At 40.1% G+C, this 18,392-nt stretch overlaps 1 protein-coding gene across 6 annotated transcripts in view; it reads left to right on the top strand.

Annotated features, from left to right (window-relative positions):
• The window catches only part of LOC115619717 (transducin-like enhancer protein 4), a 100,641-nt gene that overhangs the window by 28,375 nt on the left and 53,874 nt on the right, over positions 1-18,392 (top strand). For 4 of the 6 annotated variants that reach the window (XM_030512456.1, XM_030512457.1, XM_030512462.1 and 1 more), the window contains 2 exons: positions 3,270-3,332; positions 12,490-12,564. In XM_030512456.1, the coding sequence (XP_030368316.1) occupies positions 3,270-3,332; positions 12,490-12,564 (138 nt within the window). The remainder of the gene's footprint in view (positions 1-3,269; positions 3,333-12,489; positions 12,565-18,392) is intronic. The other 2 variants (XM_030512459.1, XM_030512460.1) reach the window with 1 other exon arrangement.

Genomic DNA, 18,392 nt, shown 5'->3' with positions numbered 1-18,392 from the left:
GCATCGCAAGAAGCCCACTCTAGCTAACTCCTCTGGTAAGTTTTGTGATAAACAGCCAAGCTGGTTGCTGCGGCATTATCCTGCACAGTTAGTTGCAGAAACAGTTGCAGTGTCAAGGCAGAGGGTGCTTTGTATTTACTATGTGAAAATGTCTGCTTTAAGACATTTTTGGTACAGAACATGTTACATCCTTCGTATCACTGTGCACGTACACAGTGTTTTCTTTCCTTCACGCCTTCCTGCTGCGTGTGGTCTCCAAAGGCAGGCGGTCTGCACCTTGGTCATGCTGTGCCTCTGCAGTCCACTGCACCTCAGCTGGGCTGTTCCTTGCTGCCCAAGTGTTGAGGGTGATAAAAATTAACTGTACGCACAACCACTCAATTGGGATGCTCATTGTTGGGGGAAGTGGAAACTGTTTTAATAAGGAGCTGTGTGAACACCTGCTGCAGCGTAGCAAGGGCTTCTCAGCTTTGTTGTGACTGGCTTAGCGGGCCCCTTGCCTGAGCTGAGAAATGCTGCTGGGGAATATCTCGGCATCGTTTGAAGCTATTTTAGCCAGCAGTTTTTTCTTCTTCGTGGGTTGAGCTGGGTGCTGTCTCCTTCAGCTCCCTTTTCCTGCATACAACATGAAAGGACTTGATGTTCTGCACTCCTGTGAGATTGTTATCAAGAAGTTTATTACAGTTGTGTAACTGTTCATATTTAGTCACCTGTTTTCAGTTACTTACAGCTTATTTGGAAGATGCTTTTTAGCTTAACATTTCCCAGGCGCAGGATCTGCCGGAGGTGAACTTTTGTGTAAACACTGAGCAGATACATTTCAACCACTTTTTTGGCCAGAAGAGCTATAGAAGAGAGACATAATTCTTCTGTTGGGGAGGAGGGAGGGAAGAGATCAAAAGAAAAAAATCATAGCTGAAATAGCTTGAAATAGCTAGGGTTGAGTACCTTTATTAAGAAGAAATGCCTCAAACTGAGTTGAATAAAATTGGTTTTGTTGACAATATTCTAGCTGAACTAGAATTTACTGGTTTAATGGAGAAGTTGGTGAAGTTTTACATGCTGTTTTACGTAGGAGGTGAGATAAGACAATTGTAGCAGTCCGTTCTGGCCTTAAAGTCTATGAATCTACAAGCCTTTTAAAATTACATGCTGGGCTCCTGCATGTCTAAATGTTCTATGATTCTATGGCACTTTGAGCCAGTTTTATTCTCGGTTCCTAAGTAAGTGGCGCAGTAGAGGCATACAGCACATGTAGCTGTGGTGGAAGAGTGATCTTCTGAGCACAGCTATGGCACAGGTTCCCTCCAGGTGCTGCGCAGGAGGTGTGTGAGGTTGTGGCACACATGTTTAAAGGTGGGTAGGAGGAGTTGTTTTGCAGTGAAGGAAAACATCACATGCCTTTTTCTTTGCGAAGGCACATATGTGTGTTAAATGGCAGGTCAGGGGGGCTTCAGCTCAAGACAGCATGGTGGCACTTTGAAGTTTTCTCTCGATAAGAAAAAGCCTTGAAGAGCAGGATGTGTGGTTTTCTCCTTGGTTTTAAGGCACGCAGGAGACTCCTTTAAAAAAAAAAAAAAGAGCAGTGTGGCTCAGACCCAAAATTTGGGAATTACTAAATTAATGGTGCCTGAACCACTACAGTACAGGTACTTTGCAGCTGCACATTATATTACAGTCTGCAATTCCTTAATCAAATATTGTTTCTCAAGTAATGTAGCAGCCTCTGTGGCTGAAGCATAGATGCACGCATCTTGTCACTTCCTGTACTGCTCTGTGTACAAGCAGTTCGTAAATCTCTGTGTCAACTAGTATAGTAAACACTGTCTATTTAAAGGGGTATTTAAGTTTTATATTGTGGCATATCTGATATTATAGGCACATATAGTCTTTTGAAATTAGCAGGTAATTTAGCTTTGTGGTGAACAGAACACATTCTCAAGTGTCCTTTAAGGTACCTGTGCTGCTGAATAAACAGAAAATGTGTAATAGGTGTGTTAAAATACATAACTTTAATGATGCGAGGACTTGCATAAACAGTGAAGACCACTAAGAAGATACCAGGACAGCGTAACATAGAAATTGCTGTATAAATAACCTGCAGGAGTTTAGGTAGAGTTCAGAGAAAATGAAGAAACTGTATTGCAAAGTAGAGTGTTAACTCGAGTGTATCGCAGTATGCACAAGGGGGCAGAGTTAGTTTCACATGTACCCTTACCTCTAGTGTACCATGTCTTCTGGTTCCAGAGCTGTATAACAGTAATGTTCCTCAACCCAGATTCATTTTATCTGTAGTTCTGAGTTTTTTACTGGTAGTTCTGAGCCTTTCTGTTCTCTAGGTACTTCTCTAAGCATTCACAATTTAAAAGATAGCATAGCAAAAAGGCCGGAGGGTTGCTGTTAAAAGAAGGAAGCATAAATTGCGCAAGTTTGTATGTCTTTGTCATATGGTTAGAGACTTTGCAAGAGGAATAGCATTCTGTCTTACTGCATAATGAGGAAATGATCCTGGTTACAATTTATTGTAAGAAAGATATGATTTCTTGTAAGAAAGTCTGTGTGGCTTTAAATATTCTGTTTCTGGAGCTGTAATTTTTGTGTTATCTCTACAAATTTCATCAATCTCTATTGAGATTTGCAGATTAAATACACAGAACAAGAATTGATCTCCAGTATGCAAAGAAAACATTGTATATTATTCATTTCTGATCACCATTGCAACGTGAAAGTAACCACTATTAACCTTGGGTTTGATAACAGCATAAATATGATACAAGACTGCAGTACCTCTTTCTAAAATATATGGTAGAATTATTATCAGTGTAGTTGTATATTGTGTTGCCAATGTTCTCATGATATGCAGTGTTAATACCAAGTAACTGTTTTGTTTGTTCCCTTTTCTTATAGTGGCTTTACTATAATTTGAAATTATCCTTCTTTTTGCCCCTTAGGAGAGAGTTTAGTTCAAAACACAGTGTTTTGTTTATTTTTTTTGTTACATCTCCTGGAGATTTTTTCTTTAACTTTTCTTTGTGTCAGTTGTGAGGTGTGCTTTTTAAGGAAAAGTTCTTAGCTAGAAATGATTAGCTTCCTATGTATTGTTTAATTGATGTCCAAATTCTTTTATTATTGGGATAATATGTCCTGGCCAGAGGATGACTAGAGATGAAAAAAAAACTCCAAACAAATGTATCATCATCTGTGTTCATGGGTGACAATTACATCTGAGAATTTATAAAATTGAACTTCATTCTTCTTGTCACTTGCAGGCAGAAATTGTCAAGAGGCTGAATGCTATATGTGCACAAGTCATTCCCTTCTTGTCCCAAGAGGTAGGTAGTTGTTGGTACTGGTGCTGGTCTAAACAATTGCCTCATCGTATCTATTACAATAGTGAGACTTTGTGTTGAGACTGTTACCTTATGAATCTTTTGGTGCTTGTAGATTACTTTCCACTGTGCTGTTGTAACTGTAACTTCGTTATCGTTTCCAACTCTGTTGGAATATAATTTCAGTATATTTATTAAATGGAATGTGTTGCAGTGTGAAAAGCAAAATTTTAGTTGTTTAAATATACTGATGTCATGTAGAATGTGGTTTTTATCAAAATTATGACTGTTGGTCTAAAATCAGAGGGCAGCTTGCGAAAATGCTAGAAAGGCATGATTTGTGCTACATTCCTGGCAGTGGGCATTAAAGTTTGCCAGAAACTTCTGTTTTGGTATACTGAGTAGTGATGTTCAGCACAGTAAGCATACAAATGCAGCTTTTCTCCTGCCTTTTCTCTCTCTGCATCCCAGATTACTTATTACCTTAAATCCCTTTATGTTTTCTACGTATTTGGGAGTATAGACAGAAGATTGAAACTCGCTGTGAGATAATTTCTCTAAGCACTAATTTTCTCCAAATTATTATTTGCTGGTATTACCTTGAATGCATTCTAGATACTTTGAGGGGCACTGGGATTTGGGGAGTCAGTGGGAGCTAGTGAGGGAGCCTTGGAGCCCACAGGCATTTGTGAAGTAAAATGCAAGCGTGGCTCATGAAAGGAGATCTTGAGTGCATAACGGCTTCTCCTGCCTCCTCCGGTAAAAGAAGGTGTCTGGAGACTGGGGTCTGCTGGTGCAGGCTGGCATGCGTCTTTTTAATGCATGGTTTCATTTTACTAGAATTAGTAGCTGAAACGTCAAAGCTGGAAGGTGTATTTCTGTGCATTGCATCTGTAAAATATGCCTGAGAACACTCTGCAACTCTTTCTCCCACCTTTTCAGTTGTTCCATAAAATGCCATTGCTTTTCAGGATTGCTGCTCATCCTGCTGCAAATGAGAGGCTGTGTGCTTGGTATCAGCATTCTGCTAATGTGATGCGTGTGTGCGTGCACATTTGTATCTCTGTGTATCTGAAATGAGAATAATGCTATCAGAACTAGAAGCTGATGATGTTCATGAGTGCTGCTCTATTCTCTGCTTATAAAGATGGATTTGTAGAAACTAAATGATGTGTAATGATCTAGTTACATTGCTGGTGGATCAGAGCTCAAGTCCTGCATGGATCTAAACTGAGAAGCTTTTGATTTTGTACTTGGACTGCTACAGAATCTCCATATATGTAGTCACAGGGTTTTATTTGATGCACAGGAATACCACAGCGTATAAAAATGAGGTGTAAAGCTGATTCATGCTCATGCTAAAGTGAGCACTAAAATGACACGATTTTGAAACAAAGGCAGAGGTGAGTACTTGGCAGGCAAAGCTGTAATTTTGGCAAAGACATGGGATCAGCACTTCCACAGCAGAGAAATCTTCTCTAGAGTATGTGGTACTGTGTTTAGAAACTATGTACCAGTATACTACTGCTACTGTGTTTAGAAACTTTGTACCAGTATATTACTGCTGGTACTGGTACTGCTATTTTCAGCTGAAATGCTAAACAAAACTTTATTACCATACAGACGTCACACTGCTCTGCTTGCTCTGCTTCCACAAACACAGCCCATGTGCTTTCCTGAGTACGTGTTTCTTGCCAATTAGACAAGCAAAAGGATTACATGGGCTTAGAATACATTTGAAAAAACAAAAGATGTGTTTGATTCACAATGACTGATAGATTTTGGCCTTTGATTTTGGAGATCCTGACCTCCACCCTCTCTACATGCTCACATGGAATCGGGGAGGGGGGCAACAAAAAAGACTAGGTTTAGAACTTTGATCTTAGTGGCATCCCACTCAGATGAGCATGGTCTTTCTCTTTTTTTCCTGCTCCCCATGCATTGTGCTCTTCTGTCCCTGGAATTGAATCACCCTGGAGTCATTCTCCTGAAAGCTGGTATTGGTACATTTTAAGTCCCTGCCTTAGATGGAGAAGGCACTGTGAAGGCTACACATTATGCTTCATTCTTTTCTTCCATTGAGGAAAATCTCCCATGTGGTGCTCTCATGCAGTAACTTGTGAACTGTGAGCCAAGAGCCCTGATAACTGTTCAACAACCTCCTGGCCATCAAGCTAGGCATGGAGAGCAGTTTTAAAGTAGTTCTGAACTTAGCCATTGCAGTAGCTTGTCATTAATTGCTAGTTGCAAGAACTATGTAAGTAGACAACTGAGATGATCCAGATTGTAAATTTAGAAAATGATGTTGTCCCACTTCTGTCAGGAGTACAGTACCACCCAGTGAGGACTTAAGCACTCCAGCATCAGAGTGCTTGATGACTGCTGTTTACTTTGTTACTCTTTAGATCAGAGCTTTGAGTTAAGCAGTTTCACATCTGAAAACAGGCTTTCATATGGCTTGTGTGCTAGTGGGAGTCTGCTTTTTAAATCTGTGGCCCATAAAGTTTCCTACACCTGTTTACACGTCTCATTTACCAAGTTATACAGCTCCTCTGCTGTGCATGTTGCCTGGCATTAAAACTCTTAACAGAGGGGAGGAAGAGGTCAAAAAATTCCCAACTTCAGCGTTTTCACATGCATTGACAAAAACGAAAGGGAGCACTTCCAAAAAGCTGGTGTACACATTCATCATGTGTGGAGGCAAGGGTGCTTTTGAGTTCACCTAGCAAAAGCAGGAGGGAGAGCGAAACAACAGAGAGGGATTGAAAGAGGAAGCACAAAAAAACCTTTTCATCTGTCTCGACAGTGCCACTGATCATGGTAGTTTTCGTACTGGGGTTAGGAAAATCTTGGTAATTTTTTGACCTCTGTTCGTAGAAACAGTTCTTAAATGAGTTTATATTGGCACGTGCTTATGAGGCAAAAGAGAACTGATCTCCAGATTTGAGTATTCTGCTAGCCTTGGTTTCTGTCTAATTTGTGTCTTTAAAAAGTAAGTGTCTTAATGGAAGTCTCTTTATTTCATCATCTAGATTAATAGAGAATTGAATTGCAGCATGCTTTTGCTGTTTATGTGTTTTGCATACAGTCTAATTGTGGAATAGTGGCTGAAAAATGTGATCAGGCTCCTTTGTATTGTGCCTGAGGGAAAAATGAACAAAATACAGCGGTTACATGCACTGATGGCAACATTATTGCCTCATAATAGCACCAGGTTAACTTGTCTTATTGCTTGTTAACTTTGTAAGGAATCAATGGCTTGTGATAACTCACTTAGAAGTAAGAAATCGTGGCCAAAATCACTAGAGATCTTGAGAAAAGGATGCAGTTACAATACATCATCCTATTGTGTACTACTGTCTGCTTTGTTTCAGGGGGCAATCCAGTAAAATACTCAGGAAATTCTCCAGGCTTCAGTCAGTTTTACTGTGCTGTACATCATCTAAGCACGTATTAAAAATAAAGTCCCTAACCTGCCTACATACGCAGTCAAGTGTTACCTTGTTTTTGTGTAGAGTCCGACTCAGGCAGGCTGTAAAAAAACAGCACCAAGAAATACAGGCTTCCCATTTTGGTAGGAAAGAGTAACTTTGTGCCAAGGCATGAGAGGGACCTCAGCGGTGATGTGTGTTCAATTTCTGCTGCAGTTTCAGGCTTCCTGTGTTGTAACAGTCATTTTCCACCTCCCTGTGATGGGAGATACTAGTGTGCTTGGAATAGTTCCCATTGTATAAGGTGAAGGGGGTGCCTGCAAGGTTGTAGGTAAATACTTGGAGGTTGTTAGAACTCAGTTAGCATAGTTTTGATCTGCTGCAGCTGGTATAGTTAGTTCAATGTTCACATCATCAAATGATCTAGCCAGTAAAATGCAATTCATTTTGGGTCTAAAGCCATAGATAATGCCTCTGCTAATTGACGCTTCTTCTCAACTGAATTTACCAGCTGCAGAACAGTGTGACACTAGCACAACTCTGCAGCTTTCAAGTTGGGGCTGGTTCCTCTCTGGTCAAAGCAGTGTGTGTGGCTGCAACCTGTGGCCATTGAGGGCTGAACGACCTCATGTGCTGGATAGCAGTACTTGTTCAGTGTGGCTGGAGATACTCATGTATCATGGTTAACTTCTTTGAAGTAAAAACTGACTGTGTATAATATATATGAATATCATGAGGCACACACATGCAGGCTCATTTATAGCTAATGGTGTAGTTGTGGCAACCTGGAGCTCAGCACAAGCTAAAAAGCTGCTTGAGAAGCCAGACAAATGGCTTCTCACGTTATTGGCCCCTGTCAAATTCCACACCACACTGCAAGCATTATGTGGGCTGGAGAAGGCTGTAGTAAACTTCTTTGGAAGGTGTGCTTTCCCTTTTAACTGCCAGTGAACTAGCTAATAACAAGCTAGAAGGATTGCTCTTTAATAGGGATCTTCAGTTTCCCATGCATGGTAGGGTGGTCAAATATACTTAGAAGTACAATGAAATACCAAGCACTGGCATGCACACACGCCAGCAAACATACGAAAAGGAGATGCTGCATGCAGTCTTTTGCTTTCAAGCTCTTTAGTATTAGTTGATGGTTTTCCTTTTAGAAAGGTATGGGCCATAATAGGCTTGCTCTTCTCTGTACATACGTTCCCTAGAGGTGCTTCTAAAGTTCAGTAAATTTGGATGAAGACTGTGAGATGCATTATAGGAACAGAGCAGGAGTCCTTCCATGCTGTTCAAAAGGAAGCAGTTGGTCTGAGAAGTGAGAGGCTGAGAAGATGAAATTATTTTCCTCCATCTTAGACTTGCCCCAGACTAGAGGTGAAACAGTAAGTACGAGGAAGCTGTCAGTATCTGTAATCGTTCTACCAAGGAAGGCATCTTATTAGCAATTTCTGCATATACTGCTAATAATGTTCTTACATTTTTATGAAGTGGTTATTATATCTTGTCTGAGTTACAGTGTCTGGATGCAGTGAATCTGCTGGTTCCTTCTAATTTCTAAGTGTGTGCTCTACTCCATAGTAAATGTGTGTTTGCTCTCTGGTTCTCAGTAGTGTTTTTGGCGTGGCCTCATCTCATTATGCTGCCTCTAGATAGAGCTTTTCAGAATGGCACTGCTTCAGTTCTTAAGCAAGAGCTAGTCTGTACTCCCTCTAAACAGATAACACAACAACAAAATAATATGAATAAAACATGGCAGAGCCTGCTTGCTTCTGCAGAGTGAATCGTTTTTTGCTTTGGATGCTGTTGGCAGTGCTGGAGACTGGCTTGAATTAGGTGTTTCCAAGACCAGCGTCTGTGTGTGCATACCAGGGGGAATTTTGGGCACTTGGCTCTCCTGTCACTGGGAGGTGTTGGGGAGCTCTGACATGGTTTAAGCAGCCCAGGTATTTTCCACTCTACTGCAATGCCAGCACAGGAGCCAGGGCTAGGTGACAAGACAGTGGTGAGACAATGCGATGGGGGAAAAGCCTACACCCTTCTTGTGGTCTCTGTTGTTACTGCCCACTGTGAGACTGAAAGTAGGCGATTTTCCAACATAAGGCAAGTGCAGACGTGCCCCTCATTACAGAAGGCAAAAAGGGGTGAAGAGAAGAGACGGGGAAGAAGTTAAAAAGGAGAAATGATACTAGTCTGCGTGACAGGCAGGGCAGGGTATTGAGTTCAGTGCTCTGGCCTGTTAAATGCGGTGCAAAATACTGTTTTCCCATAACTGAAGAAAGTGGGTCTGTCATTTGCTTGTGTGCACAGTGGAAAGCTAGCATTAAATGTGTGTGAAAGCTGCAACCCTGTCTATATTTGGTTGGGAAAAAGTAACCCTTTATTACTGTTGCTTTTTTACTTGGCTGTAAATCGCTGCATGATCACTTGATGGGCAGGCTAATGTGTACTGCTTAGTTTTAACATAATGCTGCTTGTTACTGGCATGCTGGCCAGGGAAGGTATTCAAGCATATGGTAAGTGCTGGAGTCAGCCATCCTTGGGTACCCCTGCGGACTGGGCCAGCCAGCTGCTCTCCCACTTGGCTACCCACACCTTGGTTTCCAACAGCAGTGGGTCCCTGGGGCCCAGTCCGGCTCCTTCTCTGCATGTAGAGATCTGCACCTATCACTGGAGCTGTAGTTGGTAATGTGGAGCCGCATGCCAGCCCCAGGTTCAGAAACACAGAGGACAGCCAGTGGGCTCCTCAAACCCTGCTTGTCACTCTGCCACACCACAGCATGACTCTGCTTTCCTGTCTCTTTATCCACTGGAGTGTGTGGTTTGCGTCTGTGACTCAAAGTAGCCCCAGGGTCACTCGGGATAGGCTCCCCATGGGCTTCGGGGTGCTGAGTGAGAGTCTGCTCAGCTGCTGCAATGAGGTGGAAGTGATGGAGAGACTAATTATATAGACCATCTATTTTGGGTCTTTTGCATACTATGCCAGTGATTATTAAATCAATGTTAAAGCAGCTAGCAATAGGAGAGTTTTAATTGTCGCTACTGTACCTAGTTTAGGTTCGGTGTTAAAAGGCCCATGGTTTTTCTGCTCTCTATGAAGGCTTGATCCCAAACCTGTGAGAATCAATGAAAGATGCCTTGTGAGTCTGCTTAGGGAATTTCTGTTTTACAGTGCTTTGAAGCAAGAGTCTTAAGGTGAGATTTTGGTACTCAACTCCTCCACCTTCTTTCCCCTCATCTGGGAATGAAATAGTGTTTTTCCCAAATAATCCTGAGAGCTGTTATTTGTATGCTTGCTGTAAAGGAAAGGAAAACACTCAAACTCTTGTGGAGCTGATTTATTTTTCCAAAAACTGGCTGAAAATTGGAGTAATTTCTACAATAACTTCGATGTTTTCAGGTTGGCTTTCTGTAGGTCCTTCAGAAGATTTTTCTTCTGCCCATGGCCTCAGGAATGGGGTTGAAGTAAATGGACATTGAAATTGAATGCTTATATATACAAGTCAAGAGCTAGGTCCTTTTCTTTACCTCAGTGCAAAAAGCATTGCCTAGGAACTGGTAGGAAAGCAGAGCTGACTGTAAACAGCTCAATAAAGGATTTTTTTTTTTTTTTTTAAATAAAGATTTTTAAACCCATTTTGATTTTCTTTTTTTTTTTTTTGACGGCTTGATCAAAAATGCTGTGACCCATTTTTAGTGTGGCTGACCTGCACCAGAAAATGGTGGTGTAATTTTCACGATCACTGTGTTGCCGTATAGAGCCACGTGTCACTGGGCTTTCAGCTACATAATCAATGAAAGCTGTACGTGTCCTTAACATGTGATGACCTGGAGATGATAACACATCACGGGAACTTGAGGCTTGAGTATTGTAATTTCCTTTTTACTGGTTATCTGTGATGGCAGTACACCACTGCATTTTTGCATTTTTATCTTTGTATTTTTTTATTTTTTTATTTTTATTTTTCCTGAATGCCAAGAACACATTTGCTCATGTTCAGCCTGCTTTGTGGTCTTTAGATTGTCTGCTTATAAGTGACAGATTTGGTTTACTTTAGCACTGTAGCTTTACAAAACTCTAAATGGGACTGCTGTGATTCTGTTTGCAACAGTATGTTATTTGCTCTCCTGGCATTTCTTTCTTTCTTCGCTTAAAACCAAACAAACCTTAAAATAATTTTCTTCCTTCCAGGAGTGTTTCTAAATTTCCTCCTTCATTATTTGTGTTTATACGTTTTTTGTAGTTGAGGCCAGCATTTCTTATAGTTATGGGTGGATTTTTAGGTTTGCTTGTCCTCATTCTGAGAGCTTCTATGGGAGAGAGTTTATAAGTGAAAGTGCCTTTTTTGTTTGTGTGTTGCATTGGGAACCGGCAAATCTGAGACTGCCAAGTCCCGGAGGTAGTGAAGCCCTACATTATGGCCCCCTCTCCCAGTGGGGCTGAGAGAGTCTTTCCCAGTGCGTTTCATCTACCTTTGAAGGTGCTGGAAGAAGTCTTGAGGATTTGGGTCCCCACCTTATTGTATGCAGCTTTCTGCCCATGGTAAGGACGTGCAGGAGGTATTGCTGCATGGTCTGTACTTTGGCTCTGCTCTGCCTGTATACACAGATGTGAGGGCAAACTAGAGGCTTTAAAGACACCCATTCAGCCCTTTCCTTAAACTTTGTGTTAAAGAACATCTAGATGTTGGTTTCGATACAGAGCTAGTGTTTCATTGTTAGGTTTTCAGCACCTCTCAAGATAGGCAAGAGCTCACCCCACTTTGTGTTCCACCAGTGGCTATAAATCAAGGCTGACACACTCCCAGTGCAGATCATGCAGATCACACAACCTACTTGCAGTTCTCCCTGACCCCCCACTTGCACCAATTTGTTGTGTGTAATCCCGATCCTGCAAGGCCGCCTGTGTAAATGAATTTGCCACCAGTGGAGCTCCGAATAGGCATGGATCTGGTTGCAAGATGAGGACCTTATTTTATTTGTAGTTGCTGTTTTCAAATAAATATCAATCAGTTTTCAGCATACAGCAATTTTGAATTTACTGCAGGAATACAGTATCACTCAAACTGAGATAATATCACCACTGAAGCCTGTAAACTGTGTTGTTAATTAGACCATGTGTTTTTGATGGACTTTTTAAAGCTGTTAAAATTTACATGTTGGGGATTGAAATAATTAGTTCTCTTTCACATGTTTGACAGAATTGTGAATGGCATTTTAAATTTGTTTCTTACGGTTGAACTGCTTTGAAATGTATCTAGGAGGAGAATCTTTATATCCTTCAGTGATGTGGGTACTATGTGCTTGTTGAAAATACATACCTTTCTTTTTCTGTATGCTTTTACTATTTTTTTTCCTTTTTTTTTCTTTTTTTTAATCAAAAAGTTTCCATGGCTGTCAGGAAAGTGGCTTGCCTTTAAGTTGGAGTGTAAATTCAAAAGCACACTGAACAAAAGGTGAACAAAAGGAAAACAGTTCTCCTTTTAGCCAGGTTGTAAAATAGGTCTTTGGGGAGCAAAAGTGTAATTCCTGGCAAGTAACTGCATAAACTAATCCTCCCCTTACCTGATGCAAGTCTCGCAGATCAACACAGAACATTACTGTCTGTTAGAGAAGTTATTTCAAACCCTGCATGTGTTTGAAAAGCAAAGAAAAATAAATAAAAGGAAGAATCTGTGCTTAATAATTCAGAAAACCAATAATTTTATTTTGTTTCTGATCTTCATTTATAGCATCAGCAACAAGTGGTGCAAGCTGTGGAGCGTGCCAAGCAAGTGACCATGGCAGAACTGAACGCAATCATTGGGGTATGTGGTCTTTCCATTTTACCTCTAATTGCATTTGTAAATAGCTTTTTTTTCTCTCTTGTATGAACTCATTTCCATCAGGTGGGCAAAAGTTGTGGGCAGTAATGAAGTTCAGTAGCTTGATCTGCATAAAAGCTAGTTACTACCTGAAGACTTTTGCTTGCACTGTGCCGAGAAGACTAAGAGAGTAATTAATGTCTGTGTTGTATCCATTCCCTGAAGCTGGGTCTGTATTTGGTTTTTTGTTGTCCTTTTTAAGTAACTTTGCTTCCTTTGCATGCCACGTGCCAGTCTGCTTCTGCAGCTGCGGTAACAGGTAGCCTTCATATGACACACTTGTGCTTTAGAAGGGTTTTTTGCATCCCTACTGCCAGCATCTTTTTGGACAGCAGCTGCTGTGGCTCAGGACTGTGAATATTCACCACACTTTTAATTTTTATATTAAAAAATAGATGTTACTTTAAAAAATAAAAAAGCCCATGACAGGAAAGAAAACAAACCAAACCAAAAAACCAAACAGCCAACCCAAATCAATGACAAAATGATCACCAGTACACTCACAGGTGTGCCTGCTCTTAGTCATCTCAAAACAAGGGTGTGTGGAGCCCCTGTTGTGAAAGCTTGGCGGCCAGCGATATTAGCATGGTAGAGAAGTCCTGTGAGATTTTATGAGTGTGGGCAGCCACAGTGTTTACATTTTACAACTGGAGAGGAAAGCCATAACAATGAAAGCCGTGACTGTTCACACTACATAAAATAAAGGTGAGAAGTCATAGCTTAATAGCACATTATTCACATGGATAATTATGCAGCTGGTGCAAGCAGTTGTTTAAGTTATTCTAATGAAGACACTACAACTGTACTTCCCATCTTCTGCGCCCTCCCAAATGCTTTTTCTTTTGTGTATAGATTATACATAAAAGTCTTTTCCCTTTTTTTATTCATTGTATCAAACACACTTTGAAATGCTAATTATTCCATTTGCTTTCATTAAAATTCAAATTGCTGAGTGAAGATGTGGATAAGGGTCGCCGAATAATCAATCTGAAGTGAAGATATTGCTTCAATTATGCCTCTGTCTTTTAACAAGGAAATCAGGGCTCTCTGATTGTTGCTGACAGTACTGTAGAGCAGTGGTCTGATTGTAGCTTGTTTTTAATAGGTTGTTTCTAACTCTACGTTGTATCCCTCTGACCACAAGAAAACACTGGTAGTCAATTAGAAGATATAAATGGAAAAGAGTAACCTTTATTTCCTCTGAAGTGCCCGTTAGAAAGAAAGGGGTGAACCGGAGCGAGTCGTGTAGAATCATGAATAACATTTGTTGTATGTCTTCACGCTCCAGTGGGGAGAGTGGGAGATGAATAATTTCCCAATTAGTTTTCATTACCTAACCAAAAATATTGCCTTCTATTAACATTCTTTGCATAAAGTAAGTAGCTAAAGGTTAGCTTCTTTGTTAAAAAAGTTTGTATGCGTGTGTGCTCTATGTGCGTACGTAGCGTTTGTGTATATTTGCACATCCCGTTTTGTGTGTGTGTACACACTTGCGTATGAATACTTCACAGTCTACTTGTGTACATTTTTACCAATCACCTTTGTAAATATTAGGTGACTGCCAAAAGCAATTTGTTTTCTAGTAAGACTGTGTTGATTGATGTGATATTATAGATGCTGGCTTTTGCACTGTTACTTAAGTTTATCCTGCTTTCATGAACCACTAAACTACACAGAATAAATATAAGCCGGCTAGATACTTGTCTGGGAGCCTGGCAGTAACTTTTGTTGGTCTTCCCCTACCAGACAGAAGTAAATTTTCTGTTTTGTTTGTTGTTGTCTGAATTTATCTCTTCAAGTCAATTGAAATTCTGCTGCCTCAAATTTTCATAATGTCTGAATTTTGGTTTTGTGCATTAAAATTGGACACCTGTCACCTCCCTGGTAAGACTGATTTTACCTTGCTGTACTGGCTTTTTTGACTCTCAGTTTATATTGACTTAGGAAATACCCTGTGGCTGTCACGTTAGTTTTAGAGAAACAGGAGCGATACAGACTGAAAACTTTGTGTTCATCAAGTTTAAAGAGAAGTAATCTAATCCAATCTTTAAGAGATTCATTACAAAAAAATGAACAGGTAGGACAGCAAATTATCAAAAAAGCTGAAGTTCTGATTGCATGAATACCCACAATAATAATATGTCTGCACTTAGAGAGATTTAAAGTCTGAAAATGTAACATGGGACTAAAAAAGGCTTTTCATGCTTTGTAAAGTGAATACAAATAAAAATAAAACAAAGAACGATTAGAAATCATGGCTTTTCTACATCTCTAATTATGTCGTGTTATATTGTTTTGCTGGTTGGTAAGTCTGATAGAGTTTATGTTCTTTTAACACAGTGATATTTTAAAAACTTCTGAAGTTGTTTGCTCTTTAGAGTTTTTAAAAATGTGTCTTTAGTTACCCATTGAACTGTGTATCAGAAAGACAGAAAAGTGTTTGGGTTTTTGAAGTGCAGCCGTAGCTTAAGCTTCTCTGTGCTTTGGGGGGCACTATTCAGTTCACCTCACTCATACTAAACCCCATTTGGTTCCAACAGGGGATCCCTGGGTTTGAGTTTAAAATGAATTTTACCAGAATGGAGGATGGCACAAGAAAAGTATTGAATGTGTACAAATCATGTGTCTCCTTGTGTTTCACATGTATTTATTTTTGTGCGAATGTGCTCTAATTTAATGGAATCTGATGAAGCACTTTTTAACTTTGCAATATTATTCTATCTTCATTGGTAAATGAATGAAATCACTGATCCATGCAGTTTAAAAGCAAAATACTGAAGTGAGCCTGGAACCCGGAGAGACTGCTTGTTCTCCTGACAACAAGCTAGTTGTGTTTAATGGAATGAAACACAGTTATAATGACTTCTTTCACAGGTCATGTTCAGTTTAAAACTGTTGACGGGCTGAAACAAGTTAAATATCATCTATCTTCTTCTGGAGAGATGAAGGGAGAAAAACTATACCAAAGTTAGGTATCATAAGCATGCTGCAGGAGGACTGTAAATCTGCAGGCATCCAGACTCTGCATCTGGTGTTTGCCATGGACGGTATGGTACAGAGTTCTTGCTCAGAGCAATTTGTATGGCTCATCCAGAGCTCCTTTCCTGGTTGGGAGTATCGGGATGAGCAGTGTGATATTATCCAGCTGATCTTGTCATGTGTCATAGCTGCCATGTTTTTAAAATCAGAATCTACAAGATCACACTGTTGGAACAACACACAAACTGTAGCGTTAAATCAGTAAGATGATCTAATTAGTAGTGATGTTTTCATGTCCTGTATTATTAAATTGAATCGTCTGTCTTAAAATGTTTTTGTTTTGTTTTGGGCTTTTTGTTTTGTTTTGTTTTAATCCATTATACTATATAATCAGAGCATGCTGTGTGAATGTGCTTACGTTTTAATAAGGGAACCAGGGAATTAACTTGTAACTTTACAAGAATTTTATCCGAGTCTTCCCCCCCTACCCCTGTTTAAAATAGTCTGTTTTGAACTGCAGTTAGGTAGTGAGACAGCAATAGAGGCTACTGCTTGTGTGCCTGTTTATCACATGGAAAGAGGTAAATGTACCAAAAACTTAAGAACAGGTATGTGATGGTGTTCAAAGAAAATGCAGTTTAGCACAAGAAATGCTGAACCTCAATTTTTAGCAGTGACATTTTAATGATAGGAAGTCTGCAAAATTATTTGCCATCAATTGTGAAGGCAATAACAAGCCTTGGTGGTTTTTCACACCCTCTGTGTTAAGTGCTTTCAGAATGACAGCGTAAACTGTGTTGGAGAACTCCAAGGAAGTAAAACTGATTAAAATGTTCATGCTTGAATGGTGCTGATGGAATAGTTCATTTGGACTTTCTCTACCTCCTGCAGCTCAAGCTGAAATATTAAAATTCAGTGGATTTAAATCTCTCTCCCCTCAGCTCAGGAAAAAAACATTACATTTTAATAGGTTTTAAACTCATAATTCATTGGTTTGGAGCAGCACTATTAAATCTATTTAAATATTACTTGTATTACTGAGGAAATGATTTAAATTATTTTTCCTCTACCATTCTATACATCTGAGTAAAAAAAAAAAAGGCTTTGGTTTAATTTTTAAGCATTTTGTTTTATTATGTCACTTATATTGTTTAAAAAATAAGCAAATGGCAGTTACTGGAAGAAAGGACTGCTTCTATATTGTCACATATAATCATCAAGCTGTAAAGTTCCTTCTTAAATACACTGCGTGTCACAATTTCTGCCCTGTGTTTGAGGCTGAGGAGCTTGTTTGACCCATCTCGAAAGGTGCATAGTTTTTTGTTGCTTTCAAGCAAGTAGTCCGTTTACAGCTGTGGAGGACACCTGTTTAAGAAATACTGGTGTGCCATCGCAGTTGAGGAAACCTTTGGAAGCGGTGCAGTACAGATACAAGCACACAAGTTGTTATAAAAGCTTAGCATCAGTACATGCTGTCACTGGTGTGGCACTAGCGGTCCAGGGCTCCTGCTGCCAAATGCCAAGGTGGTTTTTTGCCTTTGTGCATAACGTACAGAATCATCTCCCAGTCCGCACAGAGGGTGGGTTGTTTGTGCCTCTGGTCTCTGCTTGTGCTGTGAAGAACAGCAAGGGGCTTTGGTTGAGCTCATGCAGCTGAGAGGAAATGTTTTGATTCAGGTTGCATGGCAAAGTTATTCCTACCACGTGTGTGCATTCAGAAATGGGAGCTTCAGGGAGGATGTGGAAGGGTAGTAGAACAAGCAAGTGTGTGTAGCACAGGGGCTACACAGCCTCTCTCTCCAGCCCTTCTATATTGCTTATTCAAAGGCCTATTTAGATATGGTTAAAGCTTAAATGCTGTAAACCAGGTTGGTCACCTGCTGTATGTTGTACACAGATCATAACAGCAGGAAGCTGGCAGACAAGTTTGACTTAGTGGGTATGTGTTTTGGGTTGTGTTTGTTTGTGTACCCTAAAGAAATGTTGAAATTCCTTTCCATTTAATTGCTCTTGTTTGCTGTTTGTATATTGAGGATGTGTGATCCTAAGGTCCTGCAAATATCTTGATGCTGCCTACTGCCTGAAATTGAATTATAGAAGATGATATTATAGAAGGCTTTTTGGTGAGCGCTTTTTGGGTTAGAATTACTCATCTGAAATCTGGCTAGGTTAAAGATGCCTTGTTCTTTGGAGGGAAGGATGTGTTTTCTAGGGATTTTTCTTCTTCTGCTGTTATTTCCAGGTGTCAGCCTCAGAGAGAGCGTTGCAGGTGAGGCCTGATTTAAAAAATCTCTTCCATATGCAGTATTATTCTGAATTCAAGAAGCTGAAAACAAGGATCATCTTTTTAGAGATTTTTGAGGGAATTGGAATGTAAATAATTCCAGGTTCCATATTTACTGGGAAAAAAAAAAAATGCTCTTGAGGATGGATTTTAAATACTGTTGCTACACTTGGAATGGAGTGCCACTGTTTTCCTCTTTTCCACCTCTCTTCAGTAGCTGTGGTAGCTACTGAATTTGTATTGGTCTATCACTATATGAGCAGTCAGTAACATTGAAGTGTGAAATGTAGACCACTTTATTACATCTCACTGCCAATATGCTCATGCCAGAGGCCCTGCTTGTTATGCTTAAGTAAGTGCGTATGACAAGAGTGTATGGCTCACATACGGTATCTGATCAGGCAGGAAAGCTGACTTCTGCCTCCATGTTTCTCAAGGTTTTCCAATTCCTGGCACCAAAGCTATGTGACCACCTTATCTTTTTTTGAATTATGATTAATCAGTGCAG

The sequence above is a fragment of the Strigops habroptila genome, chromosome Z (genome assembly GCF_004027225.2).
Source record: "Strigops habroptila isolate Jane chromosome Z, bStrHab1.2.pri, whole genome shotgun sequence".
NCBI lineage: Eukaryota > Metazoa > Chordata > Aves > Psittaciformes > Psittacidae > Strigops > Strigops habroptila.
This window is presented reverse-complemented; position numbering and strand designations above follow the sequence as displayed.